Source organism: Mirounga leonina, unplaced genomic scaffold, assembly GCF_011800145.1.
Source record: "Mirounga leonina isolate KUSES-001 unplaced genomic scaffold, KU_Mleo_1.0 Mir_169, whole genome shotgun sequence".
Lineage (NCBI taxonomy): Eukaryota > Metazoa > Chordata > Mammalia > Carnivora > Phocidae > Mirounga > Mirounga leonina.
In genome coordinates, this window is record NW_023270431.1 from 18420753 (window position 1) to 18445909 (window position 25157).

At 36.7% G+C, this 25157-nt stretch overlaps 1 protein-coding gene across 1 annotated transcript in view; it reads left to right on the forward strand.

The window, feature by feature from the left end:
* Window positions 1–25157, forward strand: part of EPHA6 (EPH receptor A6) — an 833709-nt gene that overhangs the window by 622900 nt on the left and 185652 nt on the right. Inside the window, exon 11 of the mRNA XM_035015180.1 lies at window positions 14123–14308. Coding sequence (XP_034871071.1) covers window positions 14123–14308 — 186 coding nt within the window. The remainder of the gene's footprint in view (window positions 1–14122; window positions 14309–25157) is intronic.

Consider the following 25157-nt stretch of genomic DNA (forward strand, 5'->3'; position numbering starts at 1 on the left):
ATAGAAGAAGGGAAATAGTAAAGGAAAGAACAAAAACAGTAAAATAGAAAACAAAACAGCAACAAAATAAAAAGTTTCCTTAAACATATTAACAAAATTATTAAGCTCTGAAAAAATAGATTAAAAATATGAGGTATAAGTAAACAATATTACGGATAAAAAAGATAACTACTACTGATAAAACAAATATTTAGAAAGCAGTAGGAAAATACAAACTTTATGACAGTAAAAGCAAAACTAGATAAAGAAACAAGTTTCTAAAAATTGTACATTACAAAAACACGGGAGGGATAGGAACCTAAATTTTCCTATATATATTACTTAAACCAAATCAGTCATTAACAATTTTCCCCCCACAAAGGAAATTTCAGATCCAAACTTTGACGTTTTAGAATGTTTTACCAAATATAAATTCAAAAAACAGATAAATCCAATTTTACACAAACTCTTTCAAAGAATATTAAAATTTTACTCCTCAGACAAAACTAAGCTGAAAAAAAGTTTGATTTGTATTTGGAGATTAATGAAATATATGCTGGGCATTTTTTTTTTTTGGTTGAATATATCATTGAACAAAAAGTATTTCTTCACTTCTTTTGACTTTGTTTCAATAGAAATATTTTAAGTGCTGGGGCAACTAGGTATCTTAGTCAGTTAAGCATCCAACTCTTTACTCTAGCTCAGGTCATGATCTCAGGGTCATGGGATCAAGCCCTGCGTTGGGTTCTGCCCTGGGCATGTGCTGGGCATGCAGTCGGTTTAAGATTCTCTCTCTCCCTCTCCCTCTGCCCTCCTCACCACACTTTCTCCCTAAAAAAATATATTTTAAGTGCTTATTGTTCAGTTACTGTGATGGAGTGAAATTATAACAAATTTTAAATTGCAAAAATGTTGCTCTATAATGCTTATAATTAAAAAAATTGATGGTAAAAGCTGATTTAAAAAGTAATAGAAGGAGGCACCTGGGTGGCTCATTCGGTTAAGCAGGGGCCTTTGGCTCAGGTCATGATCCCAGGATCCTGGGATCGAGTCCCACGTCGGTCTTCCTGCTTGGCGGGGAGCCTGCTTCTCCCTCTCCCTCTGCCTGCCTCTCTGCCTACTTGTGCTCTCTATCTCTCTGGCAAATAAGTAAATAAAATCTTAAAAAAAAAAAAGTAATAGAAAAAATTGGAACTGATCTCAAAACTCTTTAAAAAGGGATTTGTTAAAATAAGTTATAGGATATGTAATAGCATGGAAACTACACGTATAGTCAAGCCTTGAACAACACGAGTTTGAACTGCACAAGTCTACTTATAAGCATATTTTTTATACTACAGTACTATAAATGTATTCTCTCTTCCTTACTATGCTCTTAATAACATTTTATATTCTCTAGCATACTTCATTGTAAATGCACAGTATATAATACATGTAACATACAAAATACGTGCTAATCGACCATTTATGTTGTTGGTAAGGCTTTCAGTCAATAGTAGGCTATCAGTAGCTAAGTTTTGGGGAGTTAGAAGTTGCATGCAGATTTTTGACTGTGTGAAATTGGCACCCCTAAGCCCCACATTATTCAAGGGTCAACTGTACTGTAATGGTAAGTGAATATAAGAGTCTTAAGTATATACAGAAAAATGCTATATATTATGACTACAACTTTATGAAAAGAAAATTTTAACTTTATGCTTAGGAAATAGATTAGAAGAATATACACCAAAATGAGATTGTATTCCAGTTACTTGGCCCATGGATTTCTTCTCTTCTTTCAAGTTTTTGATCAAGTAAATTTTGTCATTTTAATATCATTGAATTTGGGTTGCTTCTTACATTTGATAACATCCATAGTTTAATTAGCAGCAGTATTTCCTTCTTAAGATTGTACATATAGTACATTCTGCAGTCTAGGACTGGGTGAAAACTATCTTTTGAATAAGTAAATTAAAGAAGCATAAACTTTTTAAAACAATAAATATGATGAATGTCTTCTGAAAGACGAAAGTGATTGAATAAAATTTTACCTAAAAATAAGGTTTACAATAGTGAAAATAGTACTTTAACATGAAAACAAACTTTCTAAACGTTCGTTGTTTTATTAGAACAACTGCCTATTATTATCCCTTGAGAGTAAATAAAATCACATTAAAATGTCTAGAGTTCTGAATCATGGTTTAATTTACAGAGGTGTAAGTGATTATGCATATTTTCTTTAGTTTAAGATAAAATGATCTAATATAATTTTATTTATAAACATTTAGTATAATAAAGCTGTTTCTATTGTTATTAAAAACATTATTTTTAATAATAATTCAGGACACTTACTGGCTGTTTTAGTCAAAATAATTACCTGTGAATATTTGGAAAGATGCTTTTTCTCTTATTTGTGAAAACATTTTGACCACTGCAGTTGACAATCCACTAGCTTCTCTTAGTCATGCTTGTCTAAATGCAAGCCCTCCACTGTGAATACTGATGACTTTTATTGCCTGACTGCATTCCAAAACGTCTTATTTGTGCTAGTGCAGGAGTTCACACAAAATGGGGTAAATGATATTCTCTCATGGTTGCTCTCTCAAACAACATTTGAAAATGTTTAGTGCATATTTTCACATAGAGAGTTAAATACTGATGACCGTGTCTATTGTAAGGATGTTGATTCATGCATTCAATGACCATTAATTGCCCATGGTGTTGTTCCCTAGGATAGACACTGGAGATTGAAATGAAGACAAAACCCCTGTGAGATTATGAGAGAAATGATGTGAATAGAAGTGTTAAAGGGTGCATTAGAGAGTGAAAAAAAAATTACACTTAAAAGGAGGATATTATCCAGGTTAAATGGAAGATAATACTTAAGAACTCACTCTATGACAAGCCTTGTGCTAAGAGCCATCCATATATTATCACAAATTAGGGGCTTAAAAAACACACGAATTATTTTTCTGTCAGAAGTCCAAAATCAGTATCACTGGGTTGAAGTCAGGGTCTTGACAGTACTGGTTCATTCTGGGAACCTATCTCTTTCCTTGACTTCCAGCTTCTAAAGTTTACCTGTATTCCTTGGCTTGGTCCCCTTCTCCATCTCCAAAGCCAGCAGAATAGTTATCTTCAGATAGCTCTCTGACCCTCCCACCTCTGTTTTAAGCATCCTATTCCTTCCCTGACTGTCCCTCCTGCCTCCCTCTTCTAAAGACCCCTTGTGATTATGTTGGCCCCACCTGGCTCACCTAGAATAATCCCATCTAAGATCATTAACATAATACACCTACAAAGTCCCTTTGGCTATATAAGGTAACATGTTCACAGATTCTGTGGATTAGACAGTAGCCAACTGTGGCTACTAAACAAATTAAGGGATAAAGATGGGAAAATGGGTTTTAATTGATGCTATTGATTGAATCCCATCCCCCACCCAATTCATATGTTGAAGTCCTAACTCCTGATGTGACTGTATTTGAAAATAGGTCTTCTGTTGTTTTTTTTTTTAAAGATTTTATTTATTTATTTGAGAGAGAGAGAGCAGGGTCAGAGGGAGAAGCAGACTCCCTGCCGAGCAGGGAGCCTGATGCGGGACTCGATCCCGGGACTCCAGGATCATGACCTGAGCCGAAGGCAGTCGCCTAACCAACTGAGCCACCCAGGCGCCCAGGTCTTCTGGTCTTAATTAAGGATGAAGGAGGTCCTAAGGGTGGGGTCCTAATCTGATAGCACTGGTGGCTTTAGAGGAAGAGGGAGAGAGAGAGCTCTCCATTTGGCCTCATCAAGGAATGGCGATATAAAGACACAGGGTAAAGATGGCTGTCTGTAAGCCAGGAAAAGAGCCACAACCAGGAACTAAATCAGATGACACAGTGCTCCTGGACTTAGCAGTTTTCAGAACTGTGAGAAAATAAATTTCTGTTGTTTAAGGCACCCTGGTTATGGTACCTTTTTATAGCAGCCCAAGCAGATTAATACAGAGGCTGATGATAAGATGGCCCCTGAGAAACTTCCAGGTGGTTATACAAATCTAAAGTTCAAGAGAGAAATCTGAGCTACAACTTTAGATTTGCAACTTCACAGCCAAGAGACGGTAGTTGGTGGGAGTGAAAGAGATTACCTGTGATAGTGTATATACTGAAAAGAAAATATAGGTGAGTAAAGAACCATTTGTTCCCAGTAACACCGTTATCCAGGGCAGAGTGCTCAGCAGCCTGATTGTGGGGGGAGCGACGGGCAGTTGGTTGAATTGGTCATTTGTAGGGGGGCGAGGCAGGTGGGCAAGTGGAAATGCCAGGTACCTTTACTTCTCATAACTGCAAAACCTATAGTTAATGTTTTATAAATAAGGAAACAGACACTTGATCCCAGATAAGGGAACGATGACTTGAAGACATTGAGTAACATTCTCTGGCTCACAGAGATTTTTTTAAATTAGATTTTATTTCTAACGTCATTCTTTTTTTTTTTTTTAAGATTATTTTATTTATTCATTTGGAGATAGAGCAAGAGTGAGTGAGAGCACAAGCAAGAGGGAGGGGCAGAGGGGGAGGGACAAGCACACTCCCTGCGGACCAGGAGCCTGAGGCAGGGCTGGATCCCAGGACCCTGGGATCGTGACCTGAGCCAAAGGCAGACGGTTAATTGACTGAGCCACCTAGGTGCCCCAATGTCATTCTTATGATGCCAAAATGGAGAATCAATTTTGGTAGATCATCATGCAGAGTTTTGAAATGTAAATTTTTTTAGTCTAAAGAGGAACTCTTTCAATATCCCTTCAGGCAAGAAAGGAGGTGGTGTGGGAGACCATCTGATAGAGACTAATACACTGGATTAAAAAGGTGCTCTGGGGTAGAGGGATCAGTGAGTTTGAAACGTCAAAATATTGCGAATAAGAGTATCTAGTAGGTAAGTAATGTACTGGACTTATGATGTCAGAAGTAGAGAAAATTTTATCTCCTTGAGGACAGTGTTGCGCTTGGGAGCATGTTTTAACAGAAAAGAATAAAAAGCGTGAGGTACCAACGTGCAGTTATGGAATGAGTAAGTCAGAGGAATAAAAGCATACACAGCATAGAGAACATAGTCCATGGCATCGTAATAGTGTTGGATGGTGACAGGTGGTAGCTACACGTGTGGTGAGCATAGCACAACATATAGACTTGTTGAATCATTGTACACCTCAAACTGATGTAACACTGTGTGCCAAGCATGCCTCAATTAAAAAGAAAGAATTCGGGGCACCTGGGCGCCTCAGTCAGCTAATCCTCTGCCTTCAGCTCAGGTCACAATCCCAGGGTCCCAGGATCGAGCCCCACACCAGGCTCCCTGCTCAGCGGAGAGCCTGCTTCTCCCTCTCCCTCTCCCTCTGCCTACCACTCCTTCTGTTTGTTCTCTTTCTTTCTCTCTCTCTCTGTCAAATAAATAAACAAATAAATAATCTAAAAAAAGGAAAGAAAAAATTAAATTCAATCAATAATAAATAATCTTGTGCCTGAATCATGCGGTTAAATCCTCAACCCCTCCTTGGTGATGCACACATAAACTTCGAGCATATGGCAGATTCATTCATTCAACAAATTATTGAGTACCTATTTGATGCCAGGAATCTTGCTGGGTGCTGAAGTATAAAGATCAATAAGATATGGGCTGTGTCCTTTCATCTGTCGATGGACATCTGGGCTCTTTCCATAGTTTGGCTATTGTGGACATTGCTGCCATAAACATTGGGGTGCAGGTGCCCCTTTGGATCACTACATTTGTATTTTGGGGGTAAAGAAGATGTGTGTGTGTGTGTGTGTGTGTATACACACAATGCAATACTACCCAGCCATCAAAAAAATGAAATCTTGCCATTTGCAACGACATGGATAGAACTAGAGGGTATTATGTTAAGTGAAATAACTCAATCAGAGAAAGACAATTATCATATGATCTAACTCATATGTGGAATTTAAGAAAACAGAGGATCATGGGGGAAGAGAGGAAAAAGGTTAAGATGAAATCAGAGAGGAAGACAAAACATAAGAGACTCTTAATCATAGGAACAAACAGGATTGCTGGAGGGGATGAGGGGCTGGCAAATGGGGTAACTGGGTGATGAACGTTAAGGAGGGCAGGTGATGTAATGAGCACTGGATATTATATAAGAGTGATGAATCACTGACCTCTACTTCTGAAACTAATAATACATTATATTTTAATTAATTGAATTTAAATTAAAAATAAAAAAATAAAATGGGGGGAAGGAGGAAGTCTTGTAGTACTGAACACTTAACCTGTGGGAGCTGGTGCTATCTTCATGTTAAGAGTGTGAGAATTGAGTTGAATTGTAGGGCACCCAGCTGGTGTAGAATTGCTTGGTGGTGGTGGGAAAAAACTCCACACGTTGGAATTTGGAGTAGAAGTATATCATAGTTTTGGGCGCTCCTGCCCTATTTCAGATGCATCATGGTGCTACAAGAAGCATATTGTCATGTAAATATTTATTTTTAATACTAGTTTTTAGTGTGATATGCCTAACAATGTTTAAACATTTCCCCGAACCCAATCATTGCAATTAATACTATCATATTAAATTTTGAAACACAAAATAAAAATTATAAAAGATGAGATATAAAAACATTAAAAAATATATATGGTCTCTGCTTTTAGGATGTTTAAAGTTAGTACGGAAAAACATAATGAGTTAATAGCTGAAACCAAGAGGTACTAGCACTAGAATCATAGTTGGTCCAGGATATGGAGAAGCATGAAGCAAGGAGCAATCAACTCAGCCTTTTGAAGGTATGTTTATCGAACAAGCAACTTCAAATTCTTCTTAATGAATCAATCAGATAATATTTTCTTGTCAGGTTGTTGCCAGCCCCTTGACTCACTCCCATGTGTCCTAATAATAAAGGCAGAATTTTATTGAAAAGCATGCCCTGTAACACACAATGAAAGGCCCCTGTTGCCTCAAGTAAATAAACAAAGACAAATTTTTATCAAATACAGGGCTTTGTTTGACAGCAGTAGATGTGTTTGCCAGTAGACAGCATACATGCATGAACATCAAATACTGTTTGGAAAGTGCATGCAAAGCGGCACTGCAGGCATGCCTGTGGTCATAGAGACTGGCCACTCCTGACAACTGATGGGGCTGTGAAATTGGAGGCTGATTATGAACAAAAGGACACGTCAACTAGGAAGTTAGTGTAGAGAAACACTTCAGTGCACAGACAAAGCATTAAAATACAGTGTAGCTCTCTAAATGTTAGAGCGGGGGACAGAGATGAATGCACTGAAGTCATGAGTCAACTTTTCAGGTGTCTGGAATGATTGCATTCTTAATGCTTCTGGTTTACTGTCTTGCATTCTCTTATTATATTCCCATCACAAAAATTTGAAGGAATTATGTCATTTAAAAAAAAACTTGCCCAGAAATAAAAAGAGGCTGTCTCATATTTAGAATGTGGTGTAGAAAAAAGTAGATAATATGGGATAATGCATTACTTAATTCATTCACTGAAAAACTCCTTACCCATTGTTTGATGAGGAAATTAAAAAATTCCTTCTCAAGAAGGTCTTAAAGAAATCCTGTTTCCTGACCTAGACTTTAAGAGCCTCGCCAAGAAAGATACTTAGAATAACATATTTAACATATCTTCCATGGATCCAGCATAATTTGAAAAGATTCAGTGGTTACTTTTTAGGACTCAAAAAGCTTTGCAAGTATTTACAAATTAATCTTTCTCTCTCAAAAAGTAGCTAGGAGCTAGGTATTTAGACCTCTCCCCCAATGATACTAAAGCAAGAAAAAATAATGTGACTTCCTCTAATACCACAAAACAAATTAGTGGTGAAGGTGGACATAGAAGCCCTAATTTCTGAGAACCTGTCCTCTCCCATGTCTTAATCAGCTCTTGCTACTGACAAGTCTTGTTAAACATGAGAAATCTCACATCGTCTTGAATCTTTCTGTGAAGTTGAATCAGAAGCATTCAATATCAAATATCATTTCAACTGGTGTGAAATTATAAATTTTCTAAAAAGTGTTCTCTTTCACATGGAGAAGGTGTGCTATGTGTTGGGAAGAAATCCAATAGAGTAGTAACAAGTCCTTGAATACAATTGGGTAGGTGACCCTTCTGATAACATTAATAATAATGGAATTTAATTTAAGACCTCAAAAGACTAATACATCCCTCTAGAGCTAAATTAAAAATTGGCTATATGTTTTTCCCTATGCCTCTTCTTTTTTAACCCTTTCTTTATATGACACTTAAAAATATTCTTCCTGTTGCTGTCACACTCAGGAAGGAAAGAGAATTGTGCACAATTAATTTTAAAAAAACCCTGAATACAGAAGATATTGAGGCATCTCTTAACTGTACACAATGAAAAGAAAGCAAAGGAGACTATGTAATTTAAAAAAAAAAAAAAAGGTTACAGTATTGGAAAATCCCTGTCCTCTAAGATATCCCAACTTTGGGTCTAGAGTTTTTCCTCCCTCATTTATTCATTTTGTTCATTCAACAAATATTAAAGAGTTGCTTATTATGTCCTAGGTACTGTGGATATAACAAAAGATAGAGATGCCAAGGCCCATGCCTTCCTGACTATTATAGTTGATCTGGTCAAGGGAAGATTTTTGAAATGGAGCAATACATACCAAATGTATAAGATTGTTAAAAATGAATTTCAAAGAAATTTCAAATAGTCAAAAGTGCTATACAGTAAATATGCTAAAAAGTGCTATACAGTAAATATGCTAATACTCTCAAGCAAAGATCCCAGGAACACACTGTAGTTGAAAAAGTTGGGTTTGTTGTTCATTTCAGCAAGGGAAAACACACAGCATGTGCAACTGTAGTGTGTGTCAGTAAGGGAATGTTAGATGAAACTTATTATAGGATTTGGGCCTTGATTGGGTGATGTAGGCAATCTAAGGAAGCAGGAGTTTGCTCTAAGATGAGATGCTGTCAGAAAGCAGCAACAATTCTGTAATTGAGTATGTGTTTGGCTTTATATTAAGTATTTTTATTCCATTTTTATTGACCCATATAGTTGACACACAATGTTACATTAGTTTCAGTTATACAACATAGTGATTCAACAACTGTATACATTATGCTATATTCATCACAAGTGTAACTACCACCTGCACGATGCAACACTGTTACTCTACCATTGACTATATTCCCTATGCTGAGCCTTTCATCCCCATGACTTATTCATTCCATAGCTAGAAGCCTGAACCTCCCACTCCCCTTTACCCCATTTTGCCCATCTTGCCACCCACTCCCCTTTGGCAATCACCAGTTCTCTGTATTTATAGGGCTGTTTCTGCTTTTTTTCTTTATTTATTTTGTTTTTTAGATTCCACACATCGGTGAAATGATATGGTATTTGTCTGTCTGACTTATTTCACTTAGCATAATACCCTCTAAGTTCATCCATGTTATTGCAAATGGCAAAATCTCATTCTTTTTATTGGCTGAGTTATGTATATATACCACATCTTCTTTATCTGTTGTGTATATATGCCACTCTTCTTTATCCATTTGTTGGATACTTGGTTGTGTATATATACTACATCTTCTTTATCCATTTGCCTATCAATGGGCACTTAGGTTGCTTCCATATCTTGGCTATTATGAATAATGCTGCAGTGAACATGGGAGTGTAGATATATCTTCAATATCCTTTTTTCACTGGGGGGGGTAAATACCCAGTAGTAGAATTACTGAATCATATGGTTTTTCTATTTTTTTTTTTAATTTTTGAGGAGCCTCCATACTGATTTCCACAGTGGCTGCACTAATTTATATTCCCACCAACAGTGCTTTACCCTGTTGATGAGATAGACATTCTCACCCAAGGGCCATGGGATGCCAAACACACAACACCTTACATTAGACAGATGAGATTGGTAGATATTTATTAATTATATGTATCCACAGCCTGGGGTGGGGAAGAAGACACCACACAGGACCACCTAGAGGTTACCCTTGGAAACCTAGCAAATAACCAGGGGCCTGTGAAAGGCAAGCTTTGTAGCACCATTAAGATGAGGTGCCCCCTGGTTCCCTTAGGAAGATGTGATTGGCTTGTTTGAATCATTCCACAGACTGGCAGGAAAGTGAAACCTGCTATTCAGGGTTAAGGAAGAATGATATCTGATCCATTTGATAAAGAGGGATGTTTGGCTAGAGGACCTTATGTATGGGAGAAGAGTGGGAGGGAGAGCCTTTGGGAAGGCTATTTGAGCCCTTCCCAATTTCCCCCAGATATTAAAGCAGCACATAATATTGGGCCTTAATTTTAGGACTTATACTACAGTATCTTAATGAATTTTATCTACATGGAGAGGAGACTAGAACAAGGATAAGGTTATAATTGGTAAAGAAGCAGCAGTTACTCATTTTAGCCAAGAGAGGAGGGCATATTTAGCATTTTGGCATGTGACCTTGCCTTTGTGCTTAGGCAAAATTATGCAGTGACCTTGCTCTGTCTCATTTTATCATGGTCTCAGGGTGACCTTGTCAAGTCTGGTATAGTGTGTGATAGGAGAATAACATAGCCCAGCTCTGAGACTGAGGCCAGCTTCTGATTGTAGAGCTGCTAATTTTTTTCTTTCTCATTTGGGAAGGAACTAATAGTAGTGGGGTTTTAAATTAGATGGATTGATAAGAGAAAGTTTTATGAAGGAGGGACCTTGAATCTTGGCCTTCACTGCTAATAAGAAGCCACCCACATAGAGAGGGACTGAGGAGGATGGAGTCAAGGAGGGAGGGGGACAATTTGTGGAGAGCATTCCTGTCAGAAGGAAATAGCAAATGTGAAGAATGAAGTATCTCATTAGACCTGAGAGATATGTTCTAAAAAGCCACTGGGAGTGTGGCTCTTTGCTTCAGTGACTCTCAAGGGGTTGGAAGTAGGGGAGAACCAGAATCTCTGGACAAGGGGAAGAAAATTTTGGAAAGCCTCCAGGGGGTTGGGAGATGATAATCCTCCAGGATGGATCGTCCCTCACTACCTCCACCATTCCCCTACAGCTTTAATTTGGTTATGTAGACTTTATATGGAAAATCCAATACTAACTATTATTATAGCATAATAACAAAATGTTAATAATAATAAACATCCCAGACCACAAAGAATAGTGGTTATAAGCATGGACCCTGGACCCAGACTTCCTGGGTTCAAATTACAGTGTTAGCTATGTCACTTAGCTACACTTTCTAGCTGTGTCACCATAGACAAGTTACTTAGTTCATGTATCTCAGCTTCTTCAACTGTAAAATGGAGATAATAATGGTACCTACCTCAAAGGTTTGTTGTCAAGGTTAAAATATATATTTAGTTTTTGGACCTGACTCATGGTAAGCACTGTATAAGGGCTACATGTGTAATAATGATGGTGACAATGATTGGTAAAGGAAAAAAATCTGTAGTTAACACCATATTCCTATAGTCACAAGTTAATCATGGACTAACCAGGATTATATAAATGTCCACACATCTTATTGAGGAATGGTTTATCTTATTTATGGTTATGTACGGGGCCTCCATTCTTACTGCAAGGACAGTAGTATAATGGATCAGTCTTTAGCAATATCTTAAACTATGCTTTTAATTTAAAATATTTTTTCCTCTCTGATATGTCTGATACATCCAGGTCTACCACAGATAAGGGCTTTAATACATTCTGTAACTGAATTTTTTGGACTTTGCCTAAAGAATGCACTAGGAGCCTCAGATCTTTAATTGAGGCAACCATATTTAGTGTCACTGAAATAAGTGTGATAACAGCTTGATCGTGCAGTTTGACATAAAGAAAATACCTGCATGGTGATAATAGGATACATGAATTTCAGACAACAGAAAACCAAAGAAAATTACCACTCTGCCTGTCTTGATCAAATAACAACAGAGTTTTCTGTTCATTTCACTATATTCAAAAGCTTATTTGGATTACTATGAAATGTTAACAGAAAATCACTTGGATTATGGGCTCATGGCAGGTGAGGAGTTTTAAAATATTGCTAAGTTTTTATATTTATTAGCAGACTTATTAAGTCAAAGTAAAAGAAAAAAAAGAAGAAAAGAAATATCTGTCTTGTCTAGATACTCATGTAACAAACCACAGTGATCTGAGAAGGAATTTCAAGTATCTTAGTGGGCCTGCATGTATCGGACATTAACTTAAATTTATATACATACCTTTTCTGTCAAAGTTCAGAGCCTCAGTAGAAAAATGTTGAACATCTCCATCAATTGCCATTTTTTATGTCTGGGAGAAAATCTTTTGAAAAATAAAAGAAACATTACTAACAAAACTGAAAAACTATGGCTTCTTTTTCCTGTGAGCATAAGAACATTTAACCCCCAACAGGTTGAGAGCATCATTAAGTAAAAAAGATTTTTCTTGTTTTGATGTCAAATTAAGCAAGATTTGTAAAACTCCAGTATCATATGCACTGAACTTAGGGACCCCACTGTAGTCTGTGTTTTCTGCTTGCTTATTGTTGGTTTAACATGTATAGAGTAAACCCTCTCATTAGACTGTTTTTTATTTCTAATGGACATGTTTGCACATAATTTAGGAAGCAATATTTTGGTTTGTTTCCTTCCTAGGTTGTTTTTGTTTTTTTGTTTTTTGTTTTTACTTAAACAATATCTTAGCATTTATACCAAGAAGTAGTTAATATTGATGTATAGTCAACATTAAGATGACTATAATGAATTGGTCCAAAGAAAATACAGATAACTGAAATCTATGGTACTGCAAAAATTTGATTTGGGCCTCTACACTTAAATTTACATTGCATTGAACTATTAGCCAGACCTGCTAGCTAATAAACCAATTGAGGATAGTTTAATTTTCATTTCTTTGACCCTTCCGAAGATTCATATAACTTAAGGCACATGAATAGCGCTTTACAGTTGATAAGAACTTTTACATATATCATCACTTTTGATCTTCCCAATATCCTTATGAGGAAGGGACATTATAGAATTATGGAAGACTTTATTATCTTCACTTTCCAGATTAATAAATTGGTGATCAAGCATCATACTCTTAAGTAAATGCAGGTAATTAGCCTCAGAAAACCTAAGTCTGGAATTTTAAGCTTTATTGAACTTATTGCCTTGCACTGAAAAAAATTCCAACCTTCTTTCCCACAATAACCCCTCTAGTGATCCTTGTGTCTATATGGCTTCCAACCTTTGAAGCTTTGTCTTCACTTTTCTCACTCCTTGTCTGGAATGTCACTGCTTTTCTTGAATATCCAAACAGCACCCATCACTCAAGGTCCAGCAAAAGATTGACCTGCTCCAAAAAGTCTTCCAGATCCAACTGTTCTTACTTAAAGAATACAGCGTTTGCAGAGATTGGTTCTTATGTTCTTAAGTGTTTTATTTATGTTCAGCTGAACTCTTCTACTCAACTGTAAGCTCCTAAGAACAGAGACCAACTGTTATACTTCTTTGAAACTCACAGCCCTCTATCACTGGATATATATGTAGTAAATTCATCATAAATATTTGGCTATTATTCCTTACTGCCCAATGAAGCCATTGCTGAGCCATAGATCATCTTACTATATCTGTATTCCAGCCATGTGACTTGTAATTTAGTTTGTATAATCACCTATTATAGTTGAGTTCAGTGTAGTCATTTCAATATGTTCATATACCAGTTGACCCATGCATTGATTTCTGATGGTAGTGAAGCTCGGGCATATGGCCTCCAGGGTCAAATCCACTACACATGCCTGATGGATTCCCTGAATAGAGAGATATTTGGCCCAAAAATCAGTATTAAGAACAGGAACAGGAAATGTTATGCAGTGATTGCTTTTCTATAGAATTACATTAGCATCACTCATTCTGCTAGTCATAATTTCTGTGCAGATCAGGGATATCTATCAATGGTAGTTCCTGTCCTACCCCATAGGAAAATGCATTCCGTTATTCATTATAAATGATGCTGATCAAGCATATTGTCATTACAAATTTAATTTGCAAGAAAGAAAATTCCATATAGAAATGACATCCTTAACATTCATTATGTTAAAAAACAAAAAGATGGTAACGTGACAATTCAGTTCTTCTGGAATGTAAGCATTCTGTTTAAACAAACAACTGCTTTTGTTCATATTTTAAGGAGAATTTGGAGAAGTCTGTAGTGGGCGTTTGAAGACACCAGGGAAAAGAGAGATCCCCGTTGCCATCAAAACTTTGAAAGGTGGCCACATGGATCGACAAAGAAGAGATTTTCTAAGAGAAGCTAGTATCATGGGTCAGTTTGACCACCCAAATATCATTCGACTAGAAGGTGTTGTCACAAAAAGTAAGTACTGATTTTCTTCATTACTTCTTTTATGTATCTATCTCCGTTCCTTAAAAAACAAACAAACAAAACTTTAATAGCAGTACCATAGCCATTAAGGGGATAACTTAGTTTGGATATCATCCTCTGATATCACCCCTCATAGTCTTGATATTAGGCTACGACATTATCAGAGTTTGCATTGGTCACCAAACAGCTTTGAAATGGTATTTATTAGCTATAAATCATTTGCTAATTTAACTTGAAGTAATGAATCAAAAGTAAAGTATTATAGTTTTTTTCTAATCTCTATAAGCTATTCACTTCTAAAGCTGCTAAAATTTCAGTATTAATAGAAGAAACAGTTTAAATATTTTGGGTCATTAAGGTAAAATACTTCTGTTTGGAAAAAATCTCATATACAAATAGAGATGCTTTATCTGAAGTAAGACTTTTACATCTACGTAATGGAACCCATCTACACAAATGCCATTAGAATTAAATTATTTTAATTTATATAAAATGGATAAAAGAATTACAACTTCAAGAAAAAAAATCCTGTTTTTACAGAAATAGTGGGATCAAAGCCATTCCTTTGAAGTTTCTTAAAAATACAAAATTAATCTTATACTCTAATAAATAGATTGCTATATAGGACACAAACCTTAACTATATTTCTCCTTATTTTATTCACTAATGAGTTATAACATATAAAACCCAACAGAGAATGGCATTGAAAAAACTCATAAAAAATAATTTCAATCTTTGAGAAGCATTTTTTTCATAAAACTGAAATTTCTTTTAAAACCATTTATATGACATTGAAATTTCATGTCATATTTGAAAGCAGGGAAGTATAAAAGCCTTACAAAAAACATTAATTGACTGTGTGTTCCAAAGTCCCTCTCACAAGGCATTGACCAACATGCTGCCCAAGGGGAGCAGAAGATTATTGACAGCCTCAATAGTCTGAAAGACACAAAAGAATACTTTTTTTTCTTTTTTATGGTTATCCATTTTTTTATTTCAAGTTTTTATTTAAATTCCAATTATTTAACATATAGTGTAATACTAGTTTCAGGAGTAGAATTCAGTGATTCATCACTTACATACAACAGCCAGTGTTCATCACAAGTGCCCTCCTTAATACCCATCCCCCATCTAGCCCATCCCCCACCCCCCTCCCTCCATCAATCCTCAGTTTGTTCTCTATAGTTAAGTCTCTTATGGTTTGCTTCCTTCTCTCTTGATGACAGCTGTTGAACTGGTCTTTTACTTCAGTGACCTTAATGGGGCCTGCCAGTATTTAGGCCCTTCTCTTGTTCTCTCCATTGATTCTGGGCTTGTCCACGTGACTGGCCTTGGCTAATGGGACATTAACACGTGCGATGCAAGTGGAAGCATCTTACATGTCTGCACTTTGGATCCTGTCGTCTTGCAACACTCGTTCCTGTAACTCAGCCTCCAGTACTGAGCAAAGCCAGTCCATATGCTGAGGCTTCAAGCAGTATTGCAGAGAGGAGGAAAACTAGAATGTCTAGTCCACAGCTCTGTCTGAGCCCCCTGAGACAGCTTGACTGCCAGGCTTGCAATAAGCCATCTCAGACATTGCAACCTCTCCCCACCACCACCACCACCACCACCAGATGGCTGTAGCTGCCATTGACATCTTATAGAGCAAAGGAACCGCCCAGCTCAATCCAGTCAACCCATAAAGATTTTGAGAGAAGATAAAATGACTGTTGTTTTAAGCCACAAAGTTTTGAAAAGTTAGAAATCTACTCCTGCCGCTTAAGACTTGTGCAGCTTTAGGTAAATTATTTACCATCTCTCCTTTACTTCCACATCTATAAAAATAGGGCCAATATAATTCTACTCCATAGGAAATAATGTAAGGATTAAATTTGTAAATGTATAAAGCATTTAGCATAGTATGTGTCATAATAAGCCACATTAAATGGTAGCCATTATTGGTGCTATGTGCCAGGCACTTTACACAAATAGTTTACCATTTCATTTTCACAGCAACTATTCTATCATTATCCACTGAAGCTCAGACAGGTTAATTAACCGGCAGAAAGACCTCTAACCCATAGTAAGTAGCATGGCAGGTATTCAGGCTGAGGTCTTTTTGACTCTAAAACCCATGGGGTGTGTGTGTGTTGGGTTTTTTTTTTTCTTTTTTCTATATCTACATGAATCAACCAGTTTTATACTTTAATTATCTTTATCTTATCTGAATTAAATAACATTAAATAAATGACAATCTGAATAAAATCATATAGTACTACTTTTTAAAATAAAGTAAATAAATAAAATAAATAAATTAAATAAAATAAAATTTGGAAAGATCCAGCTATACCACAATAGCTAGCAAAGACTATAATTTAAAAGAGAGAGAAGAAATAACATGTTAATTATTTCATTTATATTTTCTGAATTCCTTGTCATTAATTTAGCATGAACTTTTCAAGTCATTCCTTCTGTCTTATATCTCTCTGGAAGGAAAAATGTAATTTTAAAGTTGGGTTGTGAATCTTCCCAAAGCATTTAAAATAACAACTTAAATATAATGTTGAAGTCTTCTTACATGTATTTTTGCACGTAATATCTGGAAATAAGTGTTGAACAATAAATTTAGAGGTTGAAAGGTATTAGATCTTTTTTCTCCCTTTGATGAATAACATTATGTGACTGTCATATATTCCTATGTGTTTTATTCACATATCATCATATATTTTATATGCATATATATAGATAAAAGTATATGAAAAGGAAAATGATTTATAGCCCTATGAAGTAGTAAGATTTATTTATCCTAAGTCAGCTGAATAGGTTTAATGAGATAGTCGGTGGCATTTGTCTGCCAGTTTGAAATACTCCATTTATTTCACATAAACATGCAAATAGCTGACACAGTGATTGTTTCTCATCTCTGACAATCTAGTCTCAAAAGGGAACCAGTGACCTCCACATAGCCAGATTTGTATGCTCCCTAAGTCAAGGCCCTTGTTCCATTTCAAGAAAAAGAAAGAAGTGGGGGCAGCAGGGATGGAAGGAAAAGACAAAAAATGATCATTGAGAAAGGACAGACTCAATATGCTTTTGAGTGGCAATCATCGTTAGTTTTAACTTGTACGAGTGAGCCCCAAATAATGGTGTTGTGCCACTGCTGAGGTGGGTGTTAGAGATGGAGAAAGGAGTAATTCACACAAAGATAAGTGGGCATATTTATACTGTATCTTCTTGACTCCAGTGCTATGAGATTTTTAAGACAAAGGCAATAAATAAATGAATACCTCATTCCCATAAATACATGGTAATTGTTCCAAAATTGCCCTTAAGTAGCTAAAAGATAGCTAGCAATTAATGCTCCCTAAGGACTACCATATTGCATAAAAGATAATACTGACAAAGCTAAAGATGCAGGATAGGTTTATGCAGTCATGTTAGTAAAGTATCCTGGGGTTCTGAGAAATAAACACACAGACTCTCGGTTGAAAGTAATGCAAAATTATAGATCAAAATCTTCATCAGATCCTTTTATAAATTCTTAATATGCATACTTTTTATCTTATGTATATGTTTTATCTCTGAGAGATACATATTACAAAGTTCTTGGGAACACTTTTGCTCTTTCATATTCAGGCGTATAACTTTAATTTTATTTTAAACTTTAAAGTTAAATGATGAAAAGCTGTATGATATAAAAAATATGTATGATAAAAGTTGAACCTACTTATTTGATACACATCACAATTTCATTAACCTGTTAAGATAAAACTGATATAAAAAGAGATTAATTGAGCTAAACCATATGTTCAGCACATACATTTTCTCCAAGAAGCAAATAGAGGCCATTAGTTAGAGAACAGACTTGTAGCCATTAGGAGCATGGATAGTAGCAATTTGTAACTGGTAAAGTATACACCAGTGTCATTAATTACATAACCAAAAGAGAAAGTGCTACTCTTCTATAAAGAGATAAGAATTGTGGTTAGATAATGAAGCGATACAGTGCTGTAACCACACTCCAGAAGACCGGGCCTGGCAGTTTGAATCATGACAATAGAAGAAACAAGAGAGGACTAATGAAGTTCCCATCTCCCAGCTTAGTAGCTGATAATTAAATTTAGATAGAACAGCTACATCTCTAACAAATCATAGATCTAGAAAGGAGTAGTAGAAGCCAATCAGGATAGCAAACAAACTCCCAAACATCACTTCATTGTTGGACATCTCTAACGACTCTGTGGGACAGTATGGAAGCCTCAACAGGAAGTGCTGGGCCTGCCAAACCCTCTTTAAATATGCCAGGATATTGTGAGTTCCTTCCAGTCAGTTTTAGTGGGTCCACACAGGCTCTAAGTCAGAGAGCAGATTCGTCAGTCAAATACGTTGTACAGAAAATGCACAAGAACTGCCTCTCTGGTCCCACAATTACATTCTACTTGTCAAGTGATACATTGTCCAAGGTTTTAACTATTGCTGTTGCCTCCAATATGATACCTGCCTCTCCACCAGGTTGTGTATTCTCCTGCCTGTTAGAGTCTCGGGCAAGTCACTCAATGTCTTTAGGCCTCATTTTTTTTTCCTCTGCACAAAAAGACTGAAAAGTGCAGATTGGACTAGAAAACACTGAAGGTCACATCTATCCCTAATATTTTGTGTTCCGTTCCTTTGCCAAAGGAAGAGAGTCACAAGATGTTGGTGAGGAAAATTTCTACTGTGATAACTTATCACCCCACTTCTAACTTTTTTTTTAATAACTTCGGGTTTGTTTCAGTGATCTAAAGAGAAGATAGACAGGTTCAGGAAGAAACAAAAAGTACCTTCAATAAAGTTTTATCTTTAACAATCTGTGAAGAGAAAAGTGTAGGTAAAATTTTTCCTGTAAGCAAAATTTTTCCTGTAAGGAACTATATGGAATATACATTGAAGGGATAAATATTCTGCAAATCTGATTCTAAAAAAATAAATTAGATGGTTATTACCCCACCTCTGGAGTTCAGCTTCTCTGCTAGCTAAGATAGGTTGAGAGTTTTGTTTTGCTTTGTTTTCCAAGAAACATTTACTGAGTACTACCAAGTGCTAGACATTGTTGCTGATTAAAACCTAGAGCCATAGAAAAGAGGCACTCAGGGCACCTGGGTGGCTCAGATGGTTAAGCGTCTGCCTTGGGCTCAGGTCGTGATCCCAGGGTCCTGGGATTGAGTTCCACATCGGGCTCCCTGCTAGGCGGGGAGCCTGCTTCTCCCTCTGCCTCTGCCTCTCTGTCTCTCTGACTCTCATGAATAAATAAATAAAACATTTAAAAAAAAAAAAAAGAAAAGAAAAGAGGCACTCAGTGCCCTTGAGAAGCCCCCTTGTTGGCGTCAATCCACTGGGAGCAACAAATAAGTAAGCCAGTATTTCCCAGTATGATGTGTGTTCTTTTGGATACAGTTACTATTAATGTATTCATTCATTTGTTCAGTGGATATTTATTGGATGCCCACTCTTTTAGGCACTGGTAATACAGTATTGAAAAAGAGCTTCTATCTACTGGACGAAACCAAGAGAAATTAATATATGAATATAATTTTAGGTAAAAGGAAAAAAACCTGAATGAAGTGAAAGATCAAGCCATGCCAAGATTTGGTAGGCGAGTTTTCCAGGCTGAGGAAATAGCTTCTCAACCCTTGTGGCTAAGAAAGAAGTCAGGATATTGCAGACATCCAAAACATCTGGAACAAAGTGATAACAGTATGGATTACGTATTGAAAGAAAAAACTCTAGGCAGGCAAAACAGTAAGAAGGCTAGTGTAGTAATCCAAGTGAAAAATAATGAGAAAATAAATTAGATAAGTAAAGATAAGAAGAAGGGAATAGAGTCAAGAGCTGTTTCCCTGGCTAAATTGGGAGACTTCAGTGATTGATTATACATGGAGAATAAGGAATGGGGATAATTTCAGATGCCTCACAAGTTTCTGGTTTAACATAAGTAAGGGGATGGAGAGCAAATTCTGGAGAAATACAGATTTGGAGAGAAAATAATGAATTCTGGTTTGGATATGTTGTGTTTCACATGCCTGGGACGTTTAAAGACTTCCAGAAAGCCTCTGGAACCTGGGTGGATGTCTGGGCTGCAGGTGCAAATTAAAGACTTGTCCCCAGATGAGCAGTGATTGGCAGTTGATACAGGGAGGGCGAGCTTTCCTAGAAAGTTGAGGAAAACGATCCTTAACAGACAGACTTGAAGAAGAGAAGCTTACAAAAGAGAAGAAACAACATAGAAGAAAACAGGTTTCTAAGAATGGGGGAGAGATTCATAGAATAAAATGAGCTGGGAAACCAAGTATGATAAGGATTGAGAATCATCTGTTGGATGAGGCAGTTAGGAGGGCACAGTCCATTATAGCATATCTGAGGATGGTCAGCTTGCAGTGGACTATGACGTGTGTGCACAGAGCAGTCAGACGATAGGTTAAAAATGCAAATTAGATCGTGTTGGTTTCTTACTTACATTCCAGATGTTTAGCCTTCTATGTTATTCATTATTCAAGTAATATTTATTATTTGCCTAACCACTCTGTGCCAGGCACTTTAATAAGCATTGGGTATTTGGCAGTGAATAAGAAAGCCAAAATGCCTGTCCTCCTGGATCAGGTCCATGCATCTCCCTTCTCTGGTTTCATTCTTTACTGGTCTACTAAATCCTAGAATACATCCATGCTAAATGACAAAGCCATCTTAAATCTTACTCTCATTACTCCCATGTGTCTCTTCCTCTTCCAAATCCCTGAAGAGCTGGACAGAAATGTACCAAACTGACCCTAAATGGGTATATAGAGAACTATGATATGAAAAGGACGTGGGTACCTAGAAGGGCCAAACACCTCTGGGATTACCAGCCTCCCTTTTTTCAATCATGTAAGAGGCAAGATCACATGCTGAAGAGATGGGTAGAGGTCTTGGGGTATTGGTGGATGTTTGAAGTAGCCACTGAGAAAAGTGTGAAAGAAAACTGATCAGGAAAAATTAGAAAGATTGTATCACTGAGGACACAAGAGAACTTGAGGCTCATGACAGAGCTGCTGCCCTGAAGAGCACTGTTAATGAATGATTGGGGGGGGGGACGGTGATAGAATGAAAATGGAAAGAGGTGCAACCCAAAGGAAGAGGAAGGATGAGGGGCAGCACAAAAAGAAGAAATCGTGAGTTTTTATATTTTCTCTCTTCTCCTAACATCCTTAATATTTACTATTTGCTGTTACTGAAAATAGTGATAGATTAGTCTTGTGCAATTTCTGGAGTCTCCATGTAGTCTCAGGATATTTACTGCAAAGTATTTGCCATTCAGAATTATTATGTATACATACTGATAAACAGAAAATGAACTAAGTATGACTATAACAAATAGGAACAAGATGACATATTCTGGTAGCCCTGTGTATCTCACTCTGTTCAAGCAGCACTGGGGCTAATTGGGATCGCCAGCTTATATTCTGCCAGAGTGTACTTCCCTATTTACAACAGAGAATATACTTCGTCTGTATTCAGGAGGAATTTATTCTTGTTCTTTCCATGTTTAAGTACCTGGGTTTTCTAAAGATCATCCAGGCTAATCCCCTTACTAGATCTGCCTCTAACTTAATGTCTCCTTCCTATGGCTCTCTTCTCTCCCTAACTAGCCTCCTAATTATTGGGTAGACTATAAGAAGATATAACAGGTTAAAAATTGCTCAATGTGAAGATAACACTGTAAACTGTAAGAACTAGGAGAGAAAAAAGGAATATAAATACAAGTTTATGCGTGCGTCATGTTGCCTTTTAATACCTCAAAATCAAATTGAATAGAATTATCTAGACAGTGAAACCTTACTCATTTCCAAAAATAAAAATTCCTTCCAAATCACTCATGATGCAATTTTTGTCTGGTAAAAAGTTTGATGATGTCGAACTGGAGAAGGGCTATGGATAAATCTATCTGATAGACGTGAATTTGCATTCATGAACTCAGGAGAATAAGAACCATTCTGCCAGACTGGAAGTTCAGGCAATCAGTCATGCCTCAGGAACCTTCACCAGGTTCCTGATGGTCTTATGTAGGACTGGATAAAGACCAGTAGAAGTCTTTATCACTGAAAACGATTATGGGCTCCTTGCATATGTGACTTCTAAATAAAAAAATCCAGGGGCGTCTGAGTGGCTCAGTAGGTTAAGTGGCTGCCTTCGGCTCAGGTCATGATCCCAGGGTCCAGGGATCGAGCCCCATGTCAGACTCCCTGCTCGGTGGGAAGCCTGCTTCTCCCTCTCCCACTCCCCCTGCTTGTGTTCCCTCTCTCGCTGTCTCTCTCTGTCAAATAAATAAACAAAATCTTAAAAAAAAAATCCATAAATTTAATGAATAGAAATCTAGCAAGCTTCTTATTTAATGTCATGATGAATATTTTAATGCTTATTTTGTTGTTGTTGGAATATGTTACTGTGACTTTTCTCCAATTTTCACTTAGATATAATTTCATACTTACAGAAAAAGTTGTGAAAATTATATAGTTCCCATGAAAACTTCACTCAGTTTCCCCTGATGCTAATATTTTACATAACCATAGGATTATTATCAAAGCCAAGAAATAAATATCAGTACAGAACTATTTACCAAACCACAGAATTTTATTCAGATTTTATCAGCCTTTTCACTTACTGTCCTCATCTCTTCCAGAATCCCATCCAAGCTTCCACATTGTACTTACTTATCACATCTCCTCAGGATCTTCCAATCTGTGACAATTCTTCGGTTTTTCCTTGTGTCTCATGACCTTGACACTTTTCAAGAGCACTAGTCAGTTACTTTGTAGAATGTCCCTCAGTCTGGGTGTGTCTATTGTTTTTCCATAATTTGATTTGCAGTTATGCATTTTTGGCTGACATATCACCTAAGTTATGTACCTTTCTGAGTGCATTGTATTGGGGAAAACATGATGTCCATATGCCTTCCTGGGATGTTAACATGGATCACTTGGTTAAGGTGATGTCTTCTAGATTATCTACTATAAAGTTACTTTTCCCCTTTTGTGAATAATATATATTTGGGGGGAGATAATTTACACTATATAAATATCCTGTTTCTCCTCAAACTTTTTCCTACTAATTTTATCATCCATAGTAGATCTTGTCTGCAAGATTTATTAACATTGTATTCTAACAGTGATTATTCTGCTTCTCTACTTCTTCTATATTTTTTAATCAGAATAGTTCTTTCAGGAAGAGTTATATTTCAGAATGTTCTATAAATGGAATTATATGATATGAAGCCTTTTGAGTCTGGCTTCTTTCTTGTAACAGAAGGCACTTGAGATTCATTCACGTTTATTGTCGTTATCGTTGAGCAGTATTTCTTTGTATGGAGGTACCATAGTTTGGTTATGCATTCAGTGGTTGAAGGACATCTAGTTTGCTTCCAGTTTAGGTGATTATTAATAAAACTGCTCTGGGCGCCTGGGTAGCTCAGTCAGTCAAGCATGGGTCTTTGGCTCAGGTCATGATCTCAGGGTCCTGGGATTGAGCCCCACATCGGGCTCCCTGCTTAGTGGGGAGTCTGCTCCTCCCTCTCTCTCTGTCCCTCCCCCTGCTTGTTCTCCCTCTCTCTCTTTCTCACTTACTCTCTCAAATAAATAAAATGTTTTTTAAAAATTAATTAAATCTGCTCTGAACATCAATGCACAGGTTTTTGTGTGAACACATATTTATATTTCCCTTGGGTAAATAGTTACATATGAAATGACTAGATGGTATGGTAAATATGTGTTCAATTTTGTAAGAAACTACCAAAATGTTTTCCAAACTGAGTGTACCATTTTACATTCCCACTAGTAGTTATAGGTTTCAGTTGTTCTGTGCTATCGACAATACTTGGTATTATAACTTTAAAAAAAAAATTAGCCGTTCTAGTGAGTCAATATTGGTATCTTATTGTCATTTTAACTTGCATTCCCTAATGACTATTAATTTTGATCATCTTTTCATATGTTTATTTGCTATCCATATATAATTCTTCTTGGTGAAGTATGTCTTCAGATTTTTACCCATTTTTTCCATTGAGTTAGTTTTTCCTTAATGTTGAGTTTTTGAGGTTTTAAAAAATATTTTCTAGATATAGTTCTTTGTGAGAAATGTGATTTGTCTGCCTTTGGCTCAGGTCATGATTCCAGGGTCCTGGGATTGAACCCCAACATGGGGCTCCCTGCTCAGCGGGGAGCCTGCTTCTCCCTCTGCAGTTCCCCTTACTTGTGCTCTCTCTCTCTCTCACACTCTCTCTCTCTCAAATAAATAAATAAAATCTTTTTAAAAAATGTGATTTTTGTAGATAATTTTCTAGATTGTAGCTTTTTTTTTTAATTCTATGAATAGTGTCTTTAACAGAGTAAACTTTTTTGATTTTGGTAATATCTATGATTTTTTTATGGATTATGCTTACTGGTGTGATATCTAAAAAACCACCTAGGTGCACCTCAGTGGCTCAGTCGGTTAAGTGGTTAAGTATCTACCTTCAGCTCAGGCCATGATCTCAGGGTCCTGGGATTGAGCCCCTGTTGGGCTCAGCACTCAGTCTGCTTGTCCCTCTCCCTCTACCCCTCTCCCTCCTGGCTAGCATGCACACACTCCCTCTCTCAAATAAATAAAATCTTTTTAAAAAAGAAAGAAAGAAAAACTTGACCTAACCCAAAGTCACAAGGATTTTCTCTTCTGTCCTCTAGAAATTTTATAGCTTTGCACTTTACATGTAAGTCTATGATACATTTTGAGTTTATTTTTGTATGAAATGTGAAGTATGGGCCAAGGTTCTTTTTTTTTTCTTCTGCATATTGACCATTTCATCACCACTTGT